The 26928-nt window shown below is 44.6% G+C and overlaps 1 protein-coding gene across 1 annotated transcript in view; it reads left to right on the top strand.

The window, feature by feature from the left end:
* Nucleotides 1-26928, top strand: part of LOC135884274 (alpha-2-macroglobulin-like) — an 80905-nt gene that overhangs the window by 40156 nt on the left and 13821 nt on the right. The window contains exons 2-6 of the mRNA XM_065411588.1: nucleotides 17797-17909; nucleotides 18332-18395; nucleotides 19054-19196; nucleotides 21406-21555; nucleotides 22262-22432. Of these exons, the coding sequence (XP_065267660.1) occupies nucleotides 17797-17909; nucleotides 18332-18395; nucleotides 19054-19196; nucleotides 21406-21555; nucleotides 22262-22432 (641 nt within the window). The remainder of the gene's footprint in view (nucleotides 1-17796; nucleotides 17910-18331; nucleotides 18396-19053; nucleotides 19197-21405; nucleotides 21556-22261; nucleotides 22433-26928) is intronic.

The following is a 26928-nucleotide window of genomic DNA, read 5'->3' as shown; positions in this document are numbered from 1 at the left end:
TAAAGGGAAAACATTACCCACTTGCCAGCACACAGGTATACAGGGAGACTTACAAGTAAAAGAGAGCCATCTGCAGACGATTGTCCTGGTTAATGGGAGTCATCAAGATTCCAAACCACCATTAATGGCCCACACTTTGCATAATTACAATAGGCCCTCAGAGTTATATTTCATATTTCTAGTTTCAGATACATGAGTGGTACATTTATACAAATAGGATGACCACACTCCGTAGATTATAAGCTTTGTAATCATACCTTACAAGAGACCTTTTGCATGAAGCATATTCCAGTTACATTATATTTAACTCATTAGCATATTTTCATAAAATCATATAGAGTGCAACATCACACAATGGATTTGGCCTGATGTGAGGGGTTCTCTCCAGATGCTGTTTTTAAACCGGTCTCAGAAAATAGCTCACGAACAAGAGAAGCGGCTAATCAAACCTGAGAGTGACAAATGGTGAACACTTGGGTTTCTGGAATGGCAAAGAACCCCTGCCATGGGCTTGGGTGCCATGAGGGTTCTCTAAGAGACGGGAAGCATCAGCAAGTTAAGGGCTCCAGAGAAACTGGCCAATATTTTCAAACTTTAGGATGCCTGAATTTCCGCCCCTAAACCCACTTTTAAGCAACTAACTAAAAGTGACCTGATTTCCATAGGTGCTGAGCACTCAAAACTCCTAGTGAAATCAACAGGAGCTGTGGGTGCTCAGCTCCTCTTCAAATCAGGCCACGTATAAGTTATTTAGGTGCCTAATTTAAGGCATCTAATTTTCAAAATGTAACCAAAGCCTATTTCATGCCGTTACAGGATGAGTTTTGCTAATAGCAGATATCACTGACTAAAAATCCAACACAAACGGTGAATCAATGGGAATGATGTCATCAAAGGATGACATATCCCCTCTGGCTTGGGTAACAAATGAAGTAGCTGCCCATTGGTTCTCAGACAACCAATCAGAAAGTATGTTTTCTCTGTCTGCACTGAGGTTATAAAAGGCTGCAGGCTCAGACAGGGTCAGCATACTACTGTGGTGATTTCAAGAGGTGGCTTAGCCAAGACACACTTTGTCAGGCCAGTCATAATCAGGCCAGACCAGGAAGAAATCAAAGCAGGCAAAATAAGAGCGAGAAAACCAAGTGAACAGAGCCAGGAACAGAAGGAAAGAGAGTCAGGCAAGCCAAGCAAAGAAAGACACAGGCAAGTGGAGCCAAGCAAGGAAACATCCACTGAAGCCAAGCAAGTCAAGAAAAAAGCTAGGCCGGCCAATTCCTGAGGAAAGACTCAGGTAAACCAAGCAGAGAAAACAAAAGAAAGCCAAGAAAGTCAAGCCAAGTGTTGCTGGAACACTAGAAGTCTGCAACATGTCTGAGACTGAGTCTGAGTCTGAGCACTCTGGTGAGACCTCAACCGCAAAAGACCCTAAGGCCAAAATCACCCGTTCTTCCCGGGCTGGGCTGCAGTTCTCTGTCAGTCGCATAGACAGATTGCTCCACAAAGGACAATTTGCAGACCGTATTGGAGCTGGAGCCCCAGTATATATGGCCGCGGTGCTTCAATAAGTGACTCATGAGATTGTGGATATTGCTGGGGAAGTCGCTGCACGCAGCAAGAAGCGTTGGATTTCCCCACGGCACTTGCAGCTGGCCATTCACAGCGACTCAGAGCTCAAGAAACTGCTGGGAGGTGTCACCATCTCTCAGGGCGGAGTCCTGCACTTAAATCAGCCTGTGGTTTTACCTTCCAAGAAGAGGAATGGCAGGAGAGCCATCAAGAGAAGGATTGCCCCTGCTCCTGTCCCTGTTAAGTGAGAACAGAGCAAAGGGGAGACTGCCACCCCAGATTTGGGAGAAATGACATTGACTTGATTGCAAGGCTCTTTTCAAATGCATCAGTATGGTCTAATAAAAGCAGTTAAAATGCCTGGTCTTCTTTTGTGAATTAATTTCCTCTTTTACTATCCTACAATTTTAAGGGATCATTCAGTTGGTCAGGTAGCTGCATTGATAATATGGTATAAAAGCCTGGAAAGATAGAACTCAATCATTTCATTAAGAAATGTACATCAGAAATTGTCTAAATGGTGTCAAGTATCAGAGGGGTAGCCGTGTTAGTCTGGATCTGTAAAAAGCGACAAAGAGTCCTGTGGCACCTTATAGACCAACAGACGTATTGGAGCATAAATGTCTAAATCGTGTAGATTCTGGGAGGTGATTTCTGTGTTTTTTTCAGGCATTTCCCCAATAGATTGAAGATTAGGAACATTTTTCCCATAGTGAAGTTGATGTGTATTGCAGGTTTTGTGAAAACAGAAAAAAGAACAAACTCATGAGAGAAAAATTTAATCCATTACACATGAAGGATAAAGCCTATGGGCCTGGTTTTGCTTTTTGTTTTGTTCTTTTTGTTTTGTTTTGTTATTTTTTAGTTACCCCATTATAAAACCATTGACTCGTTTAGAGTAATATCAGATTTATACAGTATAAGTGATACTAGAATCAGGCTTTCTGAAATTATTAAATACCCGGAGGGGTTCACATAAACTTTGATCACCTTTTTAAAGGGAAAACATTACCCACTTGCCAGCACACAGGTATACAGGGAGACTTACAAGTAAAAGAGAGCCATCTGCAGACGATTGTCCTGGTTAATGGGAGTCATCAAGATTCCAAACCACCATTAATGGCCCACACTTTGCATAATTACAATAGGCCCTCAGAGTTATATTTCATATTTCTAGTTTCAGATACATGAGTGGTACATTTATACAAATAGGATGACCACACTCAGTAGATTATAAGCTTTGTAATCATACCTTACAAGAGACCTTTTGCATGAAGCATATTCCAGTTACATTATATTTAACTCATTAGCATATTTTCATAAAATCATATAGAGTGCAACATCACACAAAGGATTTGGCCTGATGTGAGGGGTTCTCTCCAGATGCTGTTTTTAAACCGGTCTCAGAAAATAGCTCACGAACAAGAGAAGCGGCTAATCAAACCTGAGAGTGACAAATGGTGAACACTTGGGTTTCTGGAATGGCAAAGAACCCCTGCCATGGGCTTGGGTGCCATGAGGGTTCTCTAAGAGACGGGAAGCATCAGCAAGTTAAGGGCTCCAGAGAAACTGGCCAATATTTTCAAACTTTAGGATGCCTGAATTTCCGCCCCTAAACCCACTTTTAAGCAACTAACTAAAAGTGACCTGATTTCCATAGGTGCTGAGCACTCAAAACTCCTAGTGAAATCAACAGGAGCTGTGGGTGCTCAGCTCCTCTTCAAATCAGGCCACGTATAAGTTATTTAGGTGCCTAATTTAAGGCATCTAATTTTCAAAATGTAACCAAAGCCTATTTCATGCCGTTACAGGATGAGTTTTGCTAATAGCAGATATCACTGACTAAAAATCCAACACAAACGGTGAATCAATGGGAATGATGTCATCAAAGGATGACATATCCCCTCTGGCTTGGGTAACAAATGAAGTAGCTGCCCATTGGTTCTCAGACAACCAATCAGAAAGTATGTTTTCTCTGTCTGCACTGAGGTTATAAAAGGCTGCAGGCTCAGACAGGGTCAGCATACTACTGTGGTGATTTCAAGAGGTGGCTTAGCCAAGCCACACTTTGTCAGGCCAGTCATAATCAGGCCAGACCAGGAAGAAATCAAAGCAGGCAAAATAAGAGCGAGAAAACCAAGTGAACAGAGCCAGGAACAGAAGGAAAGAGAGTCAGGCAAGCCAAGCAAAGAAAGACACAGGCAAGTGGAGCCAAGCAAGGAAACATCCACTGAAGCCAAGCAAGTCAAGAAAAAAGCTAGGCCGGCCAATTCCTGAGGAAAGACTCAGGTAAACCAAGCAGAGAAAACAAAAGAAAGCCAAGAAAGTCAAGCCAAGTGTTGCTGGAACACTAGAAGTCTGCAACATGTCTGAGACTGAGTCTGAGTCTGAGCACTCTGGTGAGACCTCAACCGCAAAAGACCCTAAGGCCAAAATCACCCGTTCTTCCCGGGCTGGGCTGCAGTTCTCTGTCAGTCGCATAGACAGATTGCTCCACAAAGGACAATTTGCAGACCGTATTGGAGCTGGAGCCCCAGTATATATGGCCGCGGTGCTTCAATAAGTGACTCATGAGATTGTGGATATTGCTGGGGAAGTCGCTGCACGCAGCAATTAGCATCGGATTTCCCCACGGCACTTGCAGCTGGCCATTCACAGCGACTCAGAGCTCAAGAAACTGCTGGGAGGTGTCACCATCTCTCAGGGCGGAGTCCTGCACTTAAATCAGCCTGTGGTTTTACCTTCCAAGAAGAGGAATGGCAGGAGAGCCATCAAGAGAAGGATTGCCCCTGCTCCTGTCCCTGTTAAGTGAGAACAGAGCAAAGGGGAGACTGCCACCCCAGATTTGGGAGAAATGACATTGACTTGATTGCAAGGCTCTTTTCAAATGCATCAGTATGGTCTAATAAAAGCAGTTAAAATGCCTGGTCTTCTTTTGTGAATTAATTTCCTCTTTTACTATCCTACAATTTTAAGGGATCATTCAGTTGGTCAGGTAGCTGCATTGATAATATGGTATAAAAGCCTGGAAAGATAGAACTCAATCATTTCATTAAGAAATGTACATCAGAAATTGTCTAAATGGTGTCAAGTATCAGAGGGGTAGCCGTGTTAGTCTGGATCTGTAAAAAGCGACAAAGAGTCCTGTGGCACCTTATAGACCAACAGACGTATTGGAGCATAAATGTCTAAATCGTGTAGATTCTGGGAGGTGATTTCTGTGTTTTTTTCAGGCATTTCCCCAATAGATTGAAGATTAGGAACATTTTTCCCATAGTGAAGTTGATGTGTATTGCAGGTTTTGTGAAAACAGAAAAAAGAACAAACTCATGAGAGAAAAATTTAATCCATTACACATGAAGGATAAAGCCTATGGGCCTGGTTTTGCTTTTTGTTTTGTTTTGTTATTTTTTAGTTACCCCATTATAAAACCATTGACTCGTTTAGAGTAATATCAGATTTATACAGTATAAGTGATACTAGAATCAGGCTTTCTGAAATTATTAAATACCTGGAGGGGTTCACATAAACTTTGATCACCTTTTTAAAGGGAAAACATTACCCACTTGCCAGCACACAGGTATACAGGGAGACTTACAAGTAAAAGAGAGCCATCTGCAGACGATTGTCCTGGTTAATGGGAGTCATCCAGATTCCAAACCACCATTAATGGCCCACACTTTGCATAATTACAATAGGCCCTCAGAGTTATATTTCATATTTCTAGTTTCAGATACATGAGTGGTACATTTATACAAATAGGATGACCACACTCCGTAGATTATAAGCTTTGTAATCATACCTTACAAGAGACCTTTTGCATGAAGCATATTCCAGTTACATTATATTTAACTCATTAGCATATTTTCATAAAATCATATAGAGTGCAACATCACACAATGGATTTGGCCTGATGTGAGGGGTTCTCTCCAGATGCTGTTTTTAAACCGGTCTCAGAAAATAGCTCACGAACAAGAGAAGCGGCTAATCAAACCTGAGAGTGACAAATGGTGAACACTTGGGTTTCTGGAATGGCAAAGAACCCCTGCCATGGGCTTGGGTGCCATGAGGGTTCTCTAAGAGACGGGAAGCATCAGCAAGTTAAGGGCTCCAGAGAAACTGGCCAATATTTTCAAACTTTAGGATGCCTGAATTTCCGCCCCTAAACCCACTTTTAAGCAACTAACTAAAAGTGACCTGATTTCCATAGGTGCTGAGCACTCAAAACTCCTAGTGAAATCAACAGGAGCTGTGGGTGCTCAGCTCCTCTTCAAATCAGGCCACGTATAAGTTATTTAGGTGCCTAATTTAAGGCATCTAATTTTCAAAATGTAACCAAAGCCTATTTCATGCCGTTACAGGATGAGTTTTGCTAATAGCAGATATCACTGACTAAAAATCCAACACAAACGGTGAATCAATGGAAATTATGTCATCAAAGGATGACATATCCCCTCTGGCTTGGGTAACAAATGAAGTAGCTGCCCATTGGTTCTCAGACAACCAATCAGAATGTATGTTTTCTCTGTCTGCACTGAGGTTATAAAAGGCTGCAGGCTCAGACAGGGTCAGCATACTACTGTGGTGATTTCAAGAGGTGGCTTAGCCAAGACACACTTTGTCAGGCCAGTCATAATCAGGCCAGACCAGGAAGAAATCAAAGCAGGCAAAATAAGAGTGAGAAAACCAAGTGAACAGAGCCAGGAACAGAAGGAAAGAGAGTCAGGCAAGCCAAGCAAAGAAAGACACAGGCAAGTGGAGCCAAGCAAGGAAACATCCACTGAAGCCAAGCAAGTCAAGAAAAAAGCTAGGCCGGCCAATTCCTGAGGAAAGACTCAGGTAAACCAAGCAGAGAAAACAAAAGAAAGCCAAGAAAGTCAAGCCAAGTGTTGCTGGAACACTAGAAGTCTGCAACATGTCTGAGACTGAGTCTCAGTCTGAGTCTGAGTCTGAGCACTCTGGTGAGACCTCAACCGCAAAAGACCCTAAGGCCAAAATCACCCGTTCTTCCCGGGCTGGGCTGCAGTTCTCTGTCAGTCGCATAGACAGATTGCTCCGCAAAGGACAATTTGCAGACCGTATTGGAGATGGAGCCCCAGTATATATGGCCGCGGTGCTTCAATAAGTGACTCATGAGATTGTGGATATTGCTGGGGAAGTCGCTGCACGCAGCAAGAAGCGTCGGATTTCCCCACGGCACTTGCAGCTGGCCATTCACAGCGACTCAGAGCTCAAGAAACTGCTGGGAGGTGTCACCATCTCTCAGGGTGGAGTCCTGCACTTAAATCAGCCTGTGGTTTTACCTTCCAAGAAGAGGAATGGCAGGAGAGCCATCAAGAGAAGGATTGCCCCTGCTCCTGTCCCTGTTAAGTGAGAACAGAGCAAAGGGGAGACTGCCACCCCAGATTTGGGAGAAATGACATTGACTTGATTGCAAGGCTCTTTTCAAATGCATCAGTATGGTCTAATAAAAGCAGTTAAAATGCCTGGTCTTCTTTTGTGAATTAATTTCCTCTTTTACTATCCTACAATTTTAAGGGATCATTCAGTTGGTCAGGTAGCTGCATTGATAATATGGTATAAAAGCCTAGAAAGATAGAACTCAATCATTTCATTAAGAAATGTACATCAGAAATTGTCTAAATGGTGTCAAGTATCAGAGGGGGAGCCGTGTTAGTCTGGATCTGTAAAAAGCGACAAAGAGTCCTGTGGCACCTTATAGACCAACAGACGTAATGGAGCATACATGTCTAAATCGTGTAGATTCTGGGAGGTGATTTCTGTGTTTTTTTCAGGCATTTCCCCAATAGATTGAAGATTAGGAACATTTTTCCCATAGTGAAGTTGATGTGTATTGCAGGTTTTGTGAAAACAGAAAAAAGAACAAACTCATGAGAGAAAAATTTAATCCATTACACATGAAGGATAAAGCCTATGGGCCTGGTTTTGCTTTTTGTTTTGTTCTTTTTGTTTTGTTTTGTTATTTTTTAGTTACCCCATTATAAAACCATTGACTCGTTTAGAGTAATATCAGATTTATACAGTATAAGTGATACTAGAATCAGGCTTTCTGAAATTATTAAATACCCGGAGGGGTTCACATAAACTTTGATCACCTTTTTAAAGGGAAAACATTACCCACTTGCCAGCACACAGGTATACAGGGAGACTTACAAGTAAAAGAGAGCCATCTGCAGACGATTGTCCTGGTTAATGGGAGTCATCAAGATTCCAAACCACCATTAATGGCCCACACTTTGCATAATTACAATAGGCCCTCAGAGTTATATTTCATATTTCTAGTTTCAGATACATGAGTGGTACATTTATACAAATAGGATGACCACACTCAGTAGATTATAAGCTTTGTAATCATACCTTACAAGAGACCTTTTGCATGAAGCATATTCCAGTTACATTATATTTAACTCATTAGCATATTTTCATAAAATCATATAGAGTGCAACATCACACAAAGGATTTGGCCTGATGTGAGGGGTTCTCTCCAGATGCTGTTTTTAAACCGGTCTCAGAAAATAGCTCACGAACAAGAGAAGCGGCTAATCAAACCTGAGAGTGACAAATGGTGAACACTTGGGTTTCTGGAATGGCAAAGAACCCCTGCCATGGGCTTGGGTGCCATGAGGGTTCTCTAAGAGACGGGAAGCATCAGCAAGTTAAGGGCTCCAGAGAAACTGGCCAATATTTTCAAACTTTAGGATGCCTGAATTTCCGCCCCTAAACCCACTTTTAAGCAACTAACTAAAAGTGACCTGATTTCCATAGGTGCTGAGCACTCAAAACTCCTAGTGAAATCAACAGGAGCTGTGGGTGCTCAGCTCCTCTTCAAATCAGGCCACGTATAAGTTATTTAGGTGCCTAATTTAAGGCTTCTAATTTTCAAAATGTAACCAAAGCCTATTTCATGCCGTTACAGGATGAGTTTTGCTAATAGCAGATATCACTGACTAAAAATCCAACACAAACGGTGAATCAATGGGAATGATGTCATCAAAGGATGACATATCCCCTCTGGCTTGGGTAACAAATGAAGTAGCTGCCCATTGGTTCTCAGACAACCAATCAGAAAGTATGTTTTCTCTGTCTGCACTGAGGTTATAAAAGGCTGCAGGCTCAGACAGGGTCAGCATACTACTGTGGTGATTTCAAGAGGTGGCTTAGCCAAGACACACTTTGTCAGGCCAGTCATAATCAGGCCAGACCAGGAAGAAATCAAAGCAGGCAAAATAAGAGCGAGAAAACCAAGTGAACAGAGCCAGGAACAGAAGGAAAGAGAGTCAGGCAAGCCAAGCAAAGAAAGACACAGGCAAGTGGAGCCAAGCAAGGAAACATCCACTGAAGCCAAGCAAGTCAAGAAAAAAGCTAGGCCGGCCAATTCCTGAGGAAAGACTCAGGTAAACCAAGCAGAGAAAACAAAAGAAAGCCAAGAAAGTCAAGCCAAGTGTTGCTGGAACACTAGAAGTCTGCAACATGTCTGAGACTGAGTCTGAGTCTGAGCACTCTGGTGAGACCTCAACCGCAAAAGACCCTAAGGCCAAAATCACCCGTTCTTCCCGGGCTGGGCTGCAGTTCTCTGTCAGTCGCATAGACAGATTGCTCCACAAAGGACAATTTGCAGACCGTATTGGAGCTGGAGCCCCAGTATATATGGCCGCGGTGCTTCAATAAGTGACTCATGAGATTGTGGATATTGCTGGGGAAGTCGCTGCACGCAGCAAGAAGCGTTGGATTTCCCCACGGCACTTGCAGCTGGCCATTCACAGCGACTCAGAGCTCAAGAAACTGCTGGGAGGTGTCACCATCTCTCAGGGCGGAGTCCTGCACTTAAATCAGCCTGTGGTTTTACCTTCCAAGAAGAGGAATGGCAGGAGAGCCATCAAGAGAAGGATTGCCCCTGCTCCTGTCCCTGTTAAGTGAGAACAGAGCAAAGGGGAGACTGCCACCCCAGATTTGGGAGAAATGACATTGACTTGATTGCAAGGCTCTTTTCAAATGCATCAGTATGGTCTAATAAAAGCAGTTAAAATGCCTGGTCTTCTTTTGTGAATTAATTTCCTCTTTTACTATCCTACAATTTTAAGGGATCATTCAGTTGGTCAGGTAGCTGCATTGATAATATGGTATAAAAGCCTGGAAAGATAGAACTCAATCATTTCATTAAGAAATGTACATCAGAAATTGTCTAAATGGTGTCAAGTATCAGAGGGGTAGCCGTGTTAGTCTGGATCTGTAAAAAGCGACAAAGAGTCCTGTGGCACCTTATAGACCAACAGACGTATTGGAGCATAAATGTCTAAATCGTGTAGATTCTGGGAGGTGATTTCTGTGTTTTTTTCAGGCATTTCCCCAATAGATTGAAGATTAGGAACATTTTTCCCATAGTGAAGTTGATGTGTATTGCAGGTTTTGTGAAAACAGAAAAAAGAACAAACTCATGAGAGAAAAATTTAATCCATTACACATGAAGGATAAAGCCTATGGGCCTGGTTTTGCTTTTTGTTTTGTTCTTTTTGTTTTGTTTTGTTATTTTTTAGTTACCCCATTATAAAACCATTGACTCGTTTAGAGTAATATCAGATTTATACAGTATAAGTGATACTAGAATCAGGCTTTCTGAAATTATTAAATACCCGGAGGGGTTCACATAAACTTTGATCACCTTTTTAAAGGGAAAACATTACCCACTTGCCAGCACACAGGTATACAGGGAGACTTACAAGTAAAAGAGAGCCATCTGCAGACGATTGTCCTGGTTAATGGGAGTCATCAAGATTCCAAACCACCATTAATGGCCCACACTTTGCATAATTACAATAGGCCCTCAGAGTTATATTTCATATTTCTAGTTTCAGATACATGAGTGGTACATTTATACAAATAGGATGACCACACTCAGTAGATTATAAGCTTTGTAATCATACCTTACAAGAGACCTTTTGCATGAAGCATATTCCAGTTACATTATATTTAACTCATTAGCATATTTTCATAAAATCATATAGAGTGCAACATCACACAAAGGATTTGGCCTGATGTGAGGGGTTCTCTCCAGATGCTGTTTTTAAACCGGTCTCAGAAAATAGCTCACGAACAAGAGAAGCGGCTAATCAAACCTGAGAGTGACAAATGGTGAACACTTGGGTTTCTGGAATGGCAAAGAACCCCTGCCATGGGCTTGGGTGCCATGAGGGTTCTCTAAGAGACGGGAAGCATCAGCAAGTTAAGGGCTCCAGAGAAACTGGCCAATATTTTCAAACTTTAGGATGCCTGAATTTCCGCCCCTAAACCCACTTTTAAGCAACTAACTAAAAGTGACCTGATTTCCATAGGTGCTGAGCACTCAAAACTCCTAGTGAAATCAACAGGAGCTGTGGGTGCTCAGCTCCTCTTCAAATCAGGCCACGTATAAGTTATTTAGGTGCCTAATTTAAGGCTTCTAATTTTCAAAATGTAACCAAAGCCTATTTCATGCCGTTACAGGATGAGTTTTGCTAATAGCAGATATCACTGACTAAAAATCCAACACAAACGGTGAATCAATGGGAATGATGTCATCAAAGGATGACATATCCCCTCTGGCTTGGGTAACAAATGAAGTAGCTGCCCATTGGTTCTCAGACAACCAATCAGAAAGTATGTTTTCTCTGTCTGCACTGAGGTTATAAAAGGCTGCAGGCTCAGACAGGGTCAGCATACTACTGTGGTGATTTCAAGAGGTGGCTTAGCCAAGACACACTTTGTCAGGCCAGTCATAATCAGGCCAGACCAGGAAGAAATCAAAGCAGGCAAAATAAGAGCGAGAAAACCAAGTGAACAGAGCCAGGAACAGAAGGAAAGAGAGTCAGGCAAGCCAAGCAAAGAAAGACACAGGCAAGTGGAGCCAAGCAAGGAAACATCCACTGAAGCCAAGCAAGTCAAGAAAAAAGCTAGGCCGGCCAATTCCTGAGGAAAGACTCAGGTAAACCAAGCAGAGAAAACAAAAGAAAGCCAAGAAAGTCAAGCCAAGTGTTGCTGGAACACTAGAAGTCTGCAACATGTCTGAGACTGAGTCTGAGTCTGAGCACTCTGGTGAGACCTCAACCGCAAAAGACCCTAAGGCCAAAATCACCCGTTCTTCCCGGGCTGGGCTGCAGTTCTCTGTCAGTCGCATAGACAGATTGCTCCACAAAGGACAATTTGCAGACCGTATTGGAGCTGGAGCCCCAGTATATATGGCCGCGGTGCTTCAATAAGTGACTCATGAGATTGTGGATATTGCTGGGGAAGTCGCTGCACGCAGCAAGAAGCGTTGGATTTCCCCACGGCACTTGCAGCTGGCCATTCACAGCGACTCAGAGCTCAAGAAACTGCTGGGAGGTGTCACCATCTCTCAGGGCGGAGTCCTGCACTTAAATCAGCCTGTGGTTTTACCTTCCAAGAAGAGGAATGGCAGGAGAGCCATCAAGAGAAGGATTGCCCCTGCTCCTGTCCCTGTTAAGTGAGAACAGAGCAAAGGGGAGACTGCCACCCCAGATTTGGGAGAAATGACATTGACTTGATTGCAAGGCTCTTTTCAAATGCATCAGTATGGTCTAATAAAAGCAGTTAAAATGCCTGGTCTTCTTTTGTGAATTAATTTCCTCTTTTACTATCCTACAATTTTAAGGGATCATTCAGTTGGTCAGGTAGCTGCATTGATAATATGGTATAAAAGCCTGGAAAGATAGAACTCAATCATTTCATTAAGAAATGTACATCAGAAATTGTCTAAATGGTGTCAAGTATCAGAGGGGTAGCCGTGTTAGTCTGGATCTGTAAAAAGCGACAAAGAGTCCTGTGGCACCTTATAGACCAACAGACGTATTGGAGCATAAATGTCTAAATCGTGTAGATTCTGGGAGGTGATTTCTGTGTTTTTTTCAGGCATTTCCCCAATAGATTGAAGATTAGGAACATTTTTCCCATAGTGAAGTTGATGTGTATTGCAGGTTTTGTGAAAACAGAAAAAAGAACAAACTCATGAGAGAAAAATTTAATCCATTACACATGAAGGATAAAGCCTATGGGCCTGGTTTTGCTTTTTGTTTTGTTCTTTTTGTTTTGTTTTGTTATTTTTTAGTTACCCCATTATAAAACCATTGACTCGTTTAGAGTAATATCAGATTTATACAGTATAAGTGATACTAGAATCAGGCTTTCTGAAATTATTAAATACCCGGAGGGGTTCACATAAACTTTGATCACCTTTTTAAAGGGAAAACATTACCCACTTGCCAGCACACAGGTATACAGGGAGACTTACAAGTAAAAGAGAGCCATCTGCAGACGATTGTCCTGGTTAATGGGAGTCATCAAGATTCCAAACCACCATTAATGGCCCACACTTTGCATAATTACAATAGGCCCTCAGAGTTATATTTCATATTTCTAGTTTCAGATACATGAGTGGTACATTTATACAAATAGGATGACCACACTCCGTAGATTATAAGCTTTGTAATCATACCTTACAAGAGACCTTTTGCATGAAGCATATTCCAGTTACATTATATTTAACTCATTAGCATATTTTCATAAAATCATATAGAGTGCAACATCACACAAAGGATTTGGCCTGATGTGAGGGGTTCTCTCCAGATGCTGTTTTTAAACCGGTCTCAGAAAATAGCTCACGAACAAGAGAAGCGGCTAATCAAACCTGAGAGTGACAAATGGTGAACACTTGGGTTTCTGGAATGGCAAAGAACCCCTGCCATGGGCTTGGGTGCCATGAGGGTTCTCTAAGAGACGGGAAGCATCAGCAAGTTAAGGGCTCCAGAGAAACTGGCCAATATTTTCAAACTTTAGGATGCCTGAATTTCCGCCCCTAAACCCACTTTTAAGCAACTAACTAAAAGTGACCTGATTTCCATAGGTGCTGAGCACTCAAAACTCCTAGTGAAATCAACAGGAGCTGTGGGTGCTCAGCTCCTCTTCAAATCAGGCCACGTATAAGTTATTTAGGTGCCTAATTTAAGGCTTCTAATTTTCAAAATGTAACCAAAGCCTATTTCATGCCGTTACAGGATGAGTTTTGCTAATAGCAGATATCACTGACTAAAAATCCAACACAAACGGTGAATCAATGGGAATGATGTCATCAAAGGATGACATATCCCCTCTGGCTTGGGTAACAAATGAAGTAGCTGCCCATTGGTTCTCAGACAACCAATCAGAAAGTATGTTTTCTCTGTCTGCACTGAGGTTATAAAAGGCTGCAGGCTCAGACAGGGTCAGCATACTACTGTGGTGATTTCAAGAGGTGGCTTAGCCAAGACACACTTTGTCAGGCCAGTCATAATCAGGCCAGACCAGGAAGAAATCAAAGCAGGCAAAATAAGAGCGAGAAAACCAAGTGAACAGAGCCAGGAACAGAAGGAAAGAGAGTCAGGCAAGCCAAGCAAAGAAAGACACAGGCAAGTGGAGCCAAGCAAGGAAACATCCACTGAAGCCAAGCAAGTCAAGAAAAAAGCTAGGCCGGCCAATTCCTGAGGAAAGACTCAGGTAAACCAAGCAGAGAAAACAAAAGAAAGCCAAGAAAGTCAAGCCAAGTGTTGCTGGAACACTAGAAGTCTGCAACATGTCTGAGACTGAGTCTGAGTCTGAGCACTCTGGTGAGACCTCAACCGCAAAAGACCCTAAGGCCAAAATCACCCGTTCTTCCCGGGCTGGGCTGCAGTTCTCTGTCAGTCGCATAGACAGATTGCTCCACAAAGGACAATTTGCAGACCGTATTGGAGCTGGAGCCCCAGTATATATGGCCGCGGTGCTTCAATAAGTGACTCATGAGATTGTGGATATTGCTGGGGAAGTCGCTGCACGCAGCAAGAAGCGTTGGATTTCCCCACGGCACTTGCAGCTGGCCATTCACAGCGACTCAGAGCTCAAGAAACTGCTGGGAGGTGTCACCATCTCTCAGGGCGGAGTCCTGCACTTAAATCAGCCTGTGGTTTTACCTTCCAAGAAGAGGAATGGCAGGAGAGCCATCAAGAGAAGGATTGCCCCTGCTCCTGTCCCTGTTAAGTGAGAACAGAGCAAAGGGGAGACTGCCACCCCAGATTTGGGAGAAATGACATTGACTTGATTGCAAGGCTCTTTTCAAATGCATCAGTATGGTCTAATAAAAGCAGTTAAAATGCCTGGTCTTCTTTTGTGAATTAATTTCCTCTTTTACTATCCTACAATTTTAAGGGATCATTCAGTTGGTCAGGTAGCTGCATTGATAATATGGTATAAAAGCCTGGAAAGATAGAACTCAATCATTTCATTAAGAAATGTACATCAGAAATTGTCTAAATGGTGTCAAGTATCAGAGGGGTAGCCGTGTTAGTCTGGATCTGTAAAAAGCGACAAAGAGTCCTGTGGCACCTTATAGACCAACAGACGTATTGGAGCATAAATGTCTAAATCGTGTAGATTCTGGGAGGTGATTTCTGTGTTTTTTTCAGGCATTTCCCCAATAGATTGAAGATTAGGAACATTTTTCCCATAGTGAAGTTGATGTGTATTGCAGGTTTTGTGAAAACAGAAAAAAGAACAAACTCATGAGAGAAAAATTTAATCCATTACACATGAAGGATAAAGCCTATGGGCCTGGTTTTGCTTTTTGTTTTGTTCTTTTTGTTTTGTTTTGTTATTTTTTAGTTACCCCATTATAAAACCATTGACTCGTTTAGAGTAATATCAGATTTATACAGTATAAGTGATACTAGAATCAGGCTTTCTGAAATTATTAAATACCCGGAGGGGTTCACATAAACTTTGATCACCCTTTTAAAGGGAAAACATTACCCACTTGCCAGCACACAGGTATACAGGGAGACTTACAAGTAAAAGAGAGCCATCTGCAGACGATTGTCCTGGTTAATGGGAGTCATCAAGATTCCAAACCACCATTAATGGCCCACACTTTGCATAATTACAATAGGCCCTCAGAGTTATATTTCATATTTCTAGTTTCAGATACATGAGTGGTACATTTATACAAATAGGATGACCACACTCAGTAGATTATAAGCTTTGTAATCATACCTTACAAGAGACCTTTTGCATGAAGCATATTCCAGTTACATTATATTTAACTCATTAGCATATTTTCATAAAATCATATAGAGTGCAACATCACACAAAGGATTTGGCCTGATGTGAGGGGTTCTCTCCAGATGCTGTTTTTAAACCGGTCTCAGAAAATAGCTCACGAACAAGAGAAGCGGCTAATCAAACCTGAGAGTGACAAATGGTGAACACTTGGGTTTCTGGAATGGCAAAGAACCCCTGCCATGGGCTTGGGTGCCATGAGGGTTCTCTAAGAGACGGGAAGCATCAGCAAGTTAAGGGCTCCAGAGAAACTGGCCAATATTTTCAAACTTTAGGATGCCTGAATTTCCGCCCCTAAACCCACTTTTAAGCAACTAACTAAAAGTGACCTGATTTCCATAGGTGCTGAGCACTCAAAACTCCTAGTGAAATCAACAGGAGCTGTGGGTGCTCAGCTCCTCTTCAAATCAGGCCACGTATAAGTTATTTAGGTGCCTAATTTAAGGCATCTAATTTTCAAAATGTAACCAAAGCCTATTTCATGCCGTTACAGGATGAGTTTTGCTAATAGCAGATATCACTGACTAAAAATCCAACACAAACGGTGAATCAATGGGAATGATGTCATCAAAGGATGACATATCCCCTCTGGCTTGGGTAACAAATGAAGTAGCTGCCCATTGGTTCTCAGACAACCAATCAGAAAGTATGTTTTCTCTGTCTGCACTGAGGTTATAAAAGGCTGCAGGCTCAGACAGGGTCAGCATACTACTGTGGTGATTTCAAGAGGTGGCTTAGCCAAGCCACACTTTGTCAGGCCAGTCATAATCAGGCCAGACCAGGAAGAAATCAAAGCAGGCAAAATAAGAGCGAGAAAACCAAGTGAACAGAGCCAGGAACAGAAGGAAAGAGAGTCAGGCAAGCCAAGCAAAGAAAGACACAGGCAAGTGGAGCCAAGCAAGGAAACATCCACTGAAGCCAAGCAAGTCAAGAAAAAAGCTAGGCCGGCCAATTCCTGAGGAAAGACTCAGGTAAACCAAGCAGAGAAAACAAAAGAAAGCCAAGAAAGTCAAGCCAAGTGTTGCTGGAACACTAGAAGTCTGCAACATGTCTGAGACTGAGTCTGAGTCTGAGCACTCTGGTGAGACCTCAACCGCAAAAGACCCTAAGGCCAAAATCACCCGTTCTTCCCGGGCTGGGCTGCAGTTCTCTGTCAGTCGCATAGACAGATTGCTCCACAAAGGACAATTTGCAGACCGTATTGGAGCTGGAGCCCCAGTATATATGGCCGCGGTGCTTCAATAAGTGACTCATGAGATTGTGGATATTGCTGGGGAAGTCGCTGCACGCAGCAATTAGCATCGGATTTCCCCACGGCACTTGCAGCTGGCCATTCACAGCGACTCAGAGCTCAAGAAACTGCTGGGAGGTGTCACCATCTCTCAGGGCGGAGTCCTGCACTTAAATCAGCCTGTGGTTTTACCTTCCAAGAAGAGGAATGGCAGGAGAGCCATCAAGAGAAGGATTGCCCCTGCTCCTGTCCCTGTTAAGTGAGAACAGAGCAAAGGGGAGACTGCCACCCCAGATTTGGGAGAAATGACATTGACTTGATTGCAAGGCTCTTTTCAAATGCATCAGTATGGTCTAATAAAAGCAGTTAAAATGCCTGGTCTTCTTTTGTGAATTAATTTCCTCTTTTACTATCCTACAATTTTAAGGGATCATTCAGTTGGTCAGGTAGCTGCATTGATAATATGGTATAAAAGCCTGGAAAGATAGAACTCAATCATTTCATTAAGAAATGTACATCAGAAATTGTCTAAATGGTGTCAAGTATCAGAGGGGTAGCCGTGTTAGTCTGGATCTGTAAAAAGCGACAAAGAGTCCTGTGGCACCTTATAGACCAACAGACGTATTGGAGCATAAATGTCTAAATCGTGTAGATTCTGGGAGGTGATTTCTGTGTTTTTTTCAGGCATTTCCCCAATAGATTGAAGATTAGGAACATTTTTCCCATAGTGAAGTTGATGTGTATTGCAGGTTTTGTGAAAACAGAAAAAAGAACAAACTCATGAGAGAAAAATTTAATCCATTACACATGAAGGATAAAGCCTATGGGCCTGGTTTTGCTTTTTGTTTTGTTCTTTTTAGTTACCCCATTATCAGAGACGCTAAGCTGTGGCCACACTCAGGACGTCCGGGTGCACTATATCCTGAAGCCAGAGGCCGTGGGGGAGCAGAAGGAAATCGTCTTTTACTATTTGGTAAACCTGGACATACTGATCTTTGTCTACATATAGGTGACAACAAGAGATAGGCTCAAGAGCCTGCCAGACAATCAGTCCCTGGACAGGAATTCTAGGTGTTGCCCCAAATTGTGTGTGGCCTGGGGCAAGAATTTGTACCTATATTACCCATAATCCTTCACACTCTTTTCCTTGGGCTGATGCTCTTTGCTGAGCCCCAATGCTGGATACCAACATTTTATGAGGAGAAGAAGAGGAACTGGGTTCTATTGCCCCTGATTAAACACAAATAATTTTGCTAGCAGAGATCAATAGAGCAGCTCTGCTGGCTCCAGCCACCTGAGGCCCAAAATTCCTGACATTCCTCTCACAGGTTCCCCCATTCTAACACCTCTCCTACTCATAATACCCATAACAGGAAGGCTTCTTCTTCCATTCAGGTGATGGCCAAAGGAGGCACTGTGCGAGCAGGGACCCAGGCTCTGGCTGTGGAGCATGGTGATGGTGAGCTCTCACCACCCCTTCCCTTATCTTTGTCCCGGGAGGCTAGGCCACTGTGACTGAAACACAGGCTGCTTCCATATGCAGTGAGAGGATCATCATGTGCCATCCCCTGAAATGGGGGAAAAAAGAGGGGGAGAACGAATTTCTTTCCTCTATAGCCATTCTAGCTCTGCAGCTCTTGCCGAGCTCTAATCCCCCCCAGCGGCTCATATCTCCTGACTGATATATTCTTTGTCACTGATGTCAGTCTCAGGAGACTCTCATCTTGAGTAATTCAGGCTGGGTTTGCTTTAACCCTTGTGTAGAAATCCCACCCAAGCTGCATCCCTTCCTCAGCCACCAGGCTCTTACAAAATCCTCCCTTTTATTTTCTGGGGCACGTGGGGCTTCTGGGTTCCTGAGGGACACAGTTAATGATGAGGGTCTAGAAACTAGATTGAGTCTCACCAAACTCATGTCACCAGTATGTGCCAAAGCAGTAAGAGCCGATGTTCTCATCAGTAAATAAAGTTCCATTCCCTGTGTTTCCATGTGGTCGGAATCCCAGCCGTAACAAGTTTGGCATGAAGGGAAACCTAGAGACTCTAGAGAGGTGTGTGGCCCTAGCCTGGAGCCAACTTCCTGTAACTTAGCCTTTCTCTCTTGTTTTATTTGCCAGTTAATGGGACCTTCTCACTGATGCTCCCCGTGGAGTATGATATCGCTCCCCTGGCAGAGATGCTAATATACACTATTTCACCCAATCAGGAGCCTATTGCTGATTCAGTCAAATTCCAGGTCGAAAATTGCTTTGCCAATAAGGTGGGTGTCTTGATTGAGAAACCCCAATTCACTTAAAGTCATTGATTAGAGAGCAGCAGCTGTTTGTATCTATTTATTTAGATTTACGAACATTAAAACAGTCACTTATTATCAAATGCTCTGGGTGATTTTACCATATATTAAAAATAGCCCTAAGATTAACTGATTTGTGGTATTTCAGATGAGGTGAGGAGGGTGGAATAGATTTCATAGCCGAAGGGTCCTCCCAGACCTACCAAGAGCCCCTCCTTGTAAAACTGACAGGGCTCCAGCTCTAGCACCTCCACTGATCTCCACTGTGGCACTGTGGGATGGCAAGGGAGGTGGGTTTGTCAGGTAACTAGGTCACAATCTAGTTAGCTTACTACCATCACCTTAAACGCAGCCCAGTAACTGATAGGCAACCAGTGCAGATCATGGAGGACAGGTAACAGCCGTACAGCCTCCATTCAAGGGACAGATCTAATTCTTGCTGTATCTTCTGGCTGCTTCCCTCCATCCTACCAGCATCACTTTCATCTCCTCCATACTGAACTCCAGCCAGCCTACCCTTATCCAAGCCACATGTGGTATCAAGCAATCAGTAAATCATTCAGTAGCACTGACTAGATCGGATGAGACAGAGGAGAGCTGGGTGTCCTCAGCCTGTTGAAAGACCATAGCCTATGTCCTCCTAATGACCGCATATACTCTTTGAAGAAGAGAGAGAACAAGATGTGCCCTGTGCAACCCCACATGAGAGGGCCCTCAGAGCAGAATAGCAATTGCCCAAAACTACCCTTGGGGACCCGTCTGAGAGACAGGCACCAAGCCACCTAAGGGCTGCCCCTCTTCTCCTAGGGTTCACAGGCAAATGAATGCCCCTTTGAGATCAGTGGTATCAAAGGTGGTTGATAATATCCGCTTGGACACCTGTACCCAGATCAAAGGTATTTAGGTGCCTAACTTCCATTAATTTCAATAGAAGTTAGGGGTCTAAATATCTTTGAGGATCTGGGCCCTGATCTTTATTCATCATATGGAGATCATCTACCTAAGCAGTTAGTGCAGTCACTATACCAGATCTAGGCCTGTACCCAGGTTGGCCAGTGTCAAGGGGAGCCGAGGCATCTAGATACTGTGAGAGCTGTTTCACCACAACCTTCTCAATAATCTTAACCAAAAAATGGAACAACAGGTACTGGGCCCCAGTCAACCAGATTGTCAGCATCAAGTGACAGCCACACAGTAGCTTCCTTAAGAGAAGCTGACAGCCTGGGAATGGTTGACAGTCCACCAAGCCCCAGTCCTTCCCCGCTAGCCTTCATCAGCCAATGAAGACATGGGTCCAAAGCACTGCCTGTGTAGCTCAGTGTATTCCCAATACCTCTAGAGCCTCATTGAGGATCACTGGCCTAAACTCAACAAGAGGAGGGCTTAGTGTTTGTCAGGTGATAGAATGAGGAGTGGGCCTTGTTGGAGTGGAGATATATACACCTATCTCATAGAGCTGGAAGGGACCTTGAAAGGTCATCGAGTCCAGTCCCCTGCCTTCACTAGCAGGACCAATTTTTTGCCCCAGATCCCTAAATAGCCCCCTCAAGGGTTGAACTCACAACACTGGGTTTAGGAGGCTAATGCTCAAACCACTGCTCTGGCAATTTCCAGCTGGTGGAGGGATTCTTGGGAGCCATTACCCATCTGCAGCATCCAGGTCCTAGGCTGTTCTTCATTTTACCAGGGCTGCTGTAAAATCAGCTCCCTGATGGCCCACAATCCCTCCTGGTATATCCAGGATGCAGCATAGGCTCTGGGCCCAGAGCACGGGTGTGTCCACTGTACAAGCAGAGCCAGCAACCACTTGGGGTAGTGTCTTGGTGTTCATGGTAGCCATAAAATCATGAACTGAGTCATCAATGTGAACAGAGAATTTACCAAGCACCAATTGCTCCAATGCCACCTTAGAGAGTAACTGAATTTCAGTAGATAATAATGTATATCTGTTTGGGGAGCCCAGGACTGCACTAACAGCGGGCTGCAGGGCAGGACTGAGGGGCATTGGCAGAGCTGTGTGGGGAGCCCAGCACTGGAATAGCAGGGGACTGCAGGGCAGGGTTGAGGGGCATTGGCAGAGCTGTGTGCGGCGGTTCCAGGACTGAGTTGTGCTGCGGGGCAGCGTGTGACGGTACCTGGAGAAGTAGCTCCTCTAATGCCTTTTCTGGGGTTGCAGGTCGACTTGCATTTCTCACCGGCCGAGGGTCTCCCCGCCTCCGACACTCGCCTCCGGGTCGGGGCCTCCCCAGGCTCCCTGTGCACCGTTCGTGCTGTGGACAAGAGCATCCTCCTCATGAAGCCTGAAGCCGAGCTCTCTCCCAGCTCTGTAAGTGCCAGCCTGGTCCATTGATCAGCAGGTGCAAGAGCTGGTCTTCTCTTAGGGGCTGTGGTAGCAGAAAATGATGCAGCCTGGTCCAAGCAAGACCAACTCAGTGCTGAGGAGTGGCATCTACAGGAAAAAAAAACCCATCAGTCAGTGCGGATGTCTTAATGCTGTCCTGCCCTTATCTTATCTTCTTTCACTAGGTGAGAAGCAGAGAACTGGGCACCATTTAGATTGCAGGAACTTTTTCAACTCCTTTGGGATGCTACCATGTCTGGAAACAGCCCTGGTCAATGGGGCTGCTGATTTTCTCCTGTTCAGGGCCTATTATTCATTTATTTATTTACTTATATTGGTGTAGCGCCTACAGGCCTAGACCAGTCTCAGGCACTTTACCAACATATAGTAAGTAACAGTCCCTGGCTAAGAAAGAAGGGCCATTGATATGAGCATTAGAGCCTTTAGCAGGTACTTTGATATAGTTGATCATAATAGCCAGAGCAACAAACTGCCCTCAGCCAAAGAAGCAGCTTCCCTCTTTCCTTCTCCCTGCTCTGTAGTGTATTTACTGCTCTTGGTTTATTTTCTATCACTTCCACCTTCTCTCTGTATATATCCGTCTGTCTGCCTCTGCCTGTCTGTCTCCCCCAGCAGTGTTTCATGGCACTTGGTACTGATGAGGCCAAGTGACACAGTTCTGTTTGCCCAGGTGTATAACCTGCTACCAGTGAAGGAACTTCAGGGGTATCATCATGGCACAGACATGCTGCCGATGGATCCCCAGGAGGAGTGCATTGCCGCAGAGAAGATAATTGTGAATGGAGTCACCTATGCTCCAGTATCGGAGCCAGATGAAGAGGACACTTATAGCATCTTAAAGGTAAAGTCTCCTCATCCTGTCCTTGTGGCTGTGGGGAGATGAGGACATTTAAACCTGCTGTGAGTGGCATGTGGTGCAGGGCTAGCTGCACTGGAGTGCTGATCACGGAGCTATATCTGGAGCAAGTACAATGGCGGTGCAAGCTTCCACCATGCACTGTCCCTCATCAATGTGCTTCAGCTTTGACCTGGAAAGATCAGGTATGAGCACCTCTAGGGTGAGGCAAATGCTGTCTTCATGGGCTTTTCAATCCTTGACCTCTCTTCCAAGGCTGCTAAAAAGGGGCATGTTAGTGCTTATGGTGAAGTGTTCTTTGTAAAGGGGGGCACCTGAGCCACTAAGAACTGGCCTAATACTCACCAGCTCATTTCACATAGCAATGAATGACCAGTATATAGGAACGCCTTGGATTCAGTGCTGATTTGAGACTAGACTGGAACTGGTGAACTAGAAACAAAATAATCCATGTGCCCTTACCATCCCCCAAGACTAACCAATGCCCTCTGAGCTGGAACTAGATTGGAACCAGACATCTAGAGATAAGACTCTGTATTCCATTCCCTGATTCACTCAGACCTCTGACCTGGGGTTGGATTGGAAATTGGAACCAGTGCCCTAGAGATAAAAGGACCCTGTATCCTAATCCCTTATCCCTTTGAGCCATCCAGTCTCCCAGACCTGAGACTGAGTGTCACCCTGTGCTCTATGGGTAAGGCTAAGATTTCGCCACGGTTATTTTTAGTAAAAGACACGGACAGGTCACGGGCAATAAGGAAAAATTCACAGAGCCCGTGACCTGTCTGTGACTTTACTAAAAATAACGGGGGGAGCAGGGCTAGGTAGGAGGGGGAATGGAGTCCCAGGGGCTGCAGTGGGGGTGCAGCCATGGGGGGCACAGAGCCCCCGCTCTGGAGCTGGCCGCAGCTGCGGGACAGGGGTGCGCGGCCCCTATTGCAGCTCCCACCAAGCCCTGGCTGCAGCAAGGGGGGGAGGGTTTGGCGGGGTGGATAGCCCTGGGAAGCTGCAAGGGGGGCACGTGGCCCCTGTTGCAGCCGCCGGGCAGGGGTTCATGGCCCTGGCTGCAGCCCCCAGCAGAAGCCACAAGGCTGGGGCACACAGACCCGGCTGCAGCCCTCACCAAGCCTGGACGCCACAGGGCTGGGGCTGCAGGGTCCTGGTTGCAGCCAGCCCCAGCTGCAGGGCAGGGTCACACAGTCCTGCCTCCACCTCCTGAAGTGTAGAAATCACGGAGGGCCGGTAAAGTCATGGAATCCGTGACTGCTGTGACCTCCATGACTAAATCATAGCCTTATCTATGGGTAATAGGCTCCATATCCCATCAAGGAAAAGTGTCAAGGTTTCCTCCTTGCTCATTAAACCCCTAATACTGGTGTATGCAGTGGTGTTGTAGCCATGTCGGTCCCAGACCAGGTGAGTGAGGTTATATCTTTTATTGGGCCAATTGGTGTAAACTCAAAAGCTTGTCTCTCCCACCAACAGGAGCTGGTCCAATAAAAGATATTACCTCACCCACCTTGTCTCCCTAATACTGGTGTCAGTTCTGGAATTTCAACCTCAACCGAAATAAATAACAAAATGTGTGTTGGGTTTTTCCCTACAGGAAATGGTTTTAAAGGTCTTCACAAACTCCAAGGTGAGAAAGCCACATTATTGCCTCCAGTTCCCTCAAGTTGCTTGGGGTTACAGAAGTTCTGAGGGATTTCACAGTGAAGCCGGGATATCAGCACAAGCACTCAGGAGAACTGGTAAAGGCCAAAGGCCTCACAAGCATTCTGTTCTGAGCTGAGAGCGCATCTGTGTTTTGGGGTGAACGCTGTTGCTCATAGCTGGCCGCATGCTAGCTCTAGTGTTGGGACTGGGGTTGTGGATTGAGCATTTGGAAGTTTTTCCCACATCATGAGGTGACCACTCCATCCTGAAGTTTGAAGTTGGGGCACACTTCTCCTGACAGAGTGAGGGGCCTGCTTTGATAGCCTCACCCTTGGAGGTTAATGGAACCAAATTGTTTCTGGGAGTTCTGAGGGAGAATATTATGCTGCTGGCAGACAAATCTGTGAGTAGCTCGCTAAGACTTTACAATGATCTTCCATCCTCAGGCATCAGTAGAGAGTTTCCCCAAGCACAGCTTTCTACAGAGTCATCATTGTCACGCTGTCTGGAGTGGCTCACAACCATGACTGTCTACCTCAGGGCAGATTGTCAGAAAACAGGGCAACACCCCAAACTGGTGGCGTATTCTATAGTTAGATTTCACCAAGCCAGGGACAAATGTTAACTCCTGGATCACTATATCAATCTTACCATGGAGTCACAGACAATCCCCTTAGATTCTCCAGTCTATCTTGCCACCCAGACAAACTGAACTTTGTGATAAAAAGTCACTTATACAAAAATCACCTCACATTTTAGAAGGCTTTCAGTCCCAAGAGACTAGTCACTTACCCCTAGATCTTACACCAAAGATAATGCTGGTAGCTAATTCTATAGTAAACTAACTGAAGGTTTATTAGCTAATAAAAGGAAATTAGAGTTATTGAGAGGTTAAAGCAGGTAAAATATATGCATAGATGAGTCACAGTCTGTAATTCCAAATGGTGGCAGTGATGTAATAAACTGCCAGTTTCCCAAGTCTTTTCAGGGTACCCAGATTGTCTCTCCACTTCGCATCTGGGGATCTCCGCTTCGCATCTGGTACACTTCCCTGTAAGAGTCCAAACAGTTCAGAGATGCAGGATCTTTCCTTGAATCCATACTTATAGCTTCTTCTCACCAAGAACAAGCTGACAGGGTTACTGCCCACGTGGGTTTTTCCTTTGATGACAGAGTGAGGAATGCATTTAGAGTGTTTGACCTCTGATCATCACACATAATGACCACTTGCTTTGAAATCTGCACTTTTCTGTTAAAGTTCTTCATTTGCATTGCACAAGGCTTCTTTCTTGTTTGATGGGTTATTTAGTTACAGGGTTTACACAATGTAAATGTTTGCTACTACATTATAACAGGATACAGATAAGTGAAAACAAAGCAAGTAACATCCCACTCGTTTTCATGAAGTTGAAACACCACATACACTCTGATACATTTAACAATCACTTTGATCTATCCTCACCCACAAGTGAATTGGCCGGGGGCTCTGGCATGAGCTGGCACCTGGTCAGTCAGGGTCACAACCATGGTTTATGGATGATTAGGGACAATTGAAGTGGGAGGGAGAAATCTTGATGATGGAATTAGTCAGCTTCAGCCTGGGTCTTCTGCCACTGGCACGTTATGGCACCAATAGACCCCAGGTTGTTAGACCCTGATAGTGAACCCAGGTCTTTAGGTGGTATCCTTAGCTGCTGCCCCTGACCAACAGCTTTAGTGCTAATGGCCTACAAACCCACAGCAGCCATGTCCCGGTCCTCCAATTGGATGGACAGGCAGCACTCGCAGTGAGTACCTGGGCTATTTAAAGGCCCCACCAGGAAGAGGAAGCTGTCTGAGCAACAGATCATTGCCTGCTGATTGCTTCCTAGACAGCCTCGCCTGACCCTGCCTTGCTGCCTTGCCTGGTCTGGCATCCCTGATGCACTGACCTGACCCCTTGGATTGGAGCTTCCAGCTACTGACCCCTGAGAAAACTCTGACCACTGCCCCAGGCTGCCTCTGATACTGATCAACCTCCCAGCTGCTCCATCATCTGCCCACATTTGACCACTGCTCTGGACTGCCTCCGCCACCAGACATTAGAGAGGTTGAAGCTGACCAATTCCAATACAAAGATTTTCTTAACTCTTATGCCATAGCTGAAAAGGGGCAAAAAAAAAAAAAAAAAAAAAAAGGATTGTTTGCCACTATCATGGAGTCAGTGGGGTTTTTTGGAGTGGTGGGTAGTCTGGAAACACCTGGGCTCTTGTTGCTTGGTGACTGATTTGAACATTTCCCACCAGCAGGAGAGATTCTTAATTGGTGTATATCTGATTTTCAGAGGTGCATTTTCAATGTATGGCAAAGAGCCTAGAGCACTGGATTGGTGGGGTTTTGTGTGGATTATAAATCCAAATAAATAAATAGTGGTGAGGTGCCAATAGATCTGGCTAGTTAAACATATTGTAGGCAGAAACTCTGATGCCTCTGCTATTCCTGTCCTGGGCTCCCCACACAGCTCTGCCAATGCCCCTCAGTCCTGCCTTGCAGCCCCCTGCTAGTCCAGACCTGGGCTCCCCACACAGCTCTGCCAATGCCCCTCAGTCCTGCCTTGCAGCCCCCCTGCTATTCCAGTCCTGGGCTCCCCACACAGCTCTGCCGATGCCCCTCAGTACTGCCTTGCAGCCCCCCTGCTATTCCAGTCCTGTTCAAATGGTAATAGTAGCTTCTATGATAAGCAATATCTATATAACCTTTAGAGCTAACCCAGGCCAAGCATTAGGGATCTTTTGCTTGTGTGATCCTTGCCCCTCAGACTCCAAGCAGCATAAAAAATACAGTTC

Source organism: Emys orbicularis, chromosome 1, assembly GCF_028017835.1.
Source record: "Emys orbicularis isolate rEmyOrb1 chromosome 1, rEmyOrb1.hap1, whole genome shotgun sequence".
NCBI lineage: Eukaryota > Metazoa > Chordata > Testudines > Emydidae > Emys > Emys orbicularis.
This window is presented reverse-complemented; position numbering and strand designations above follow the sequence as displayed.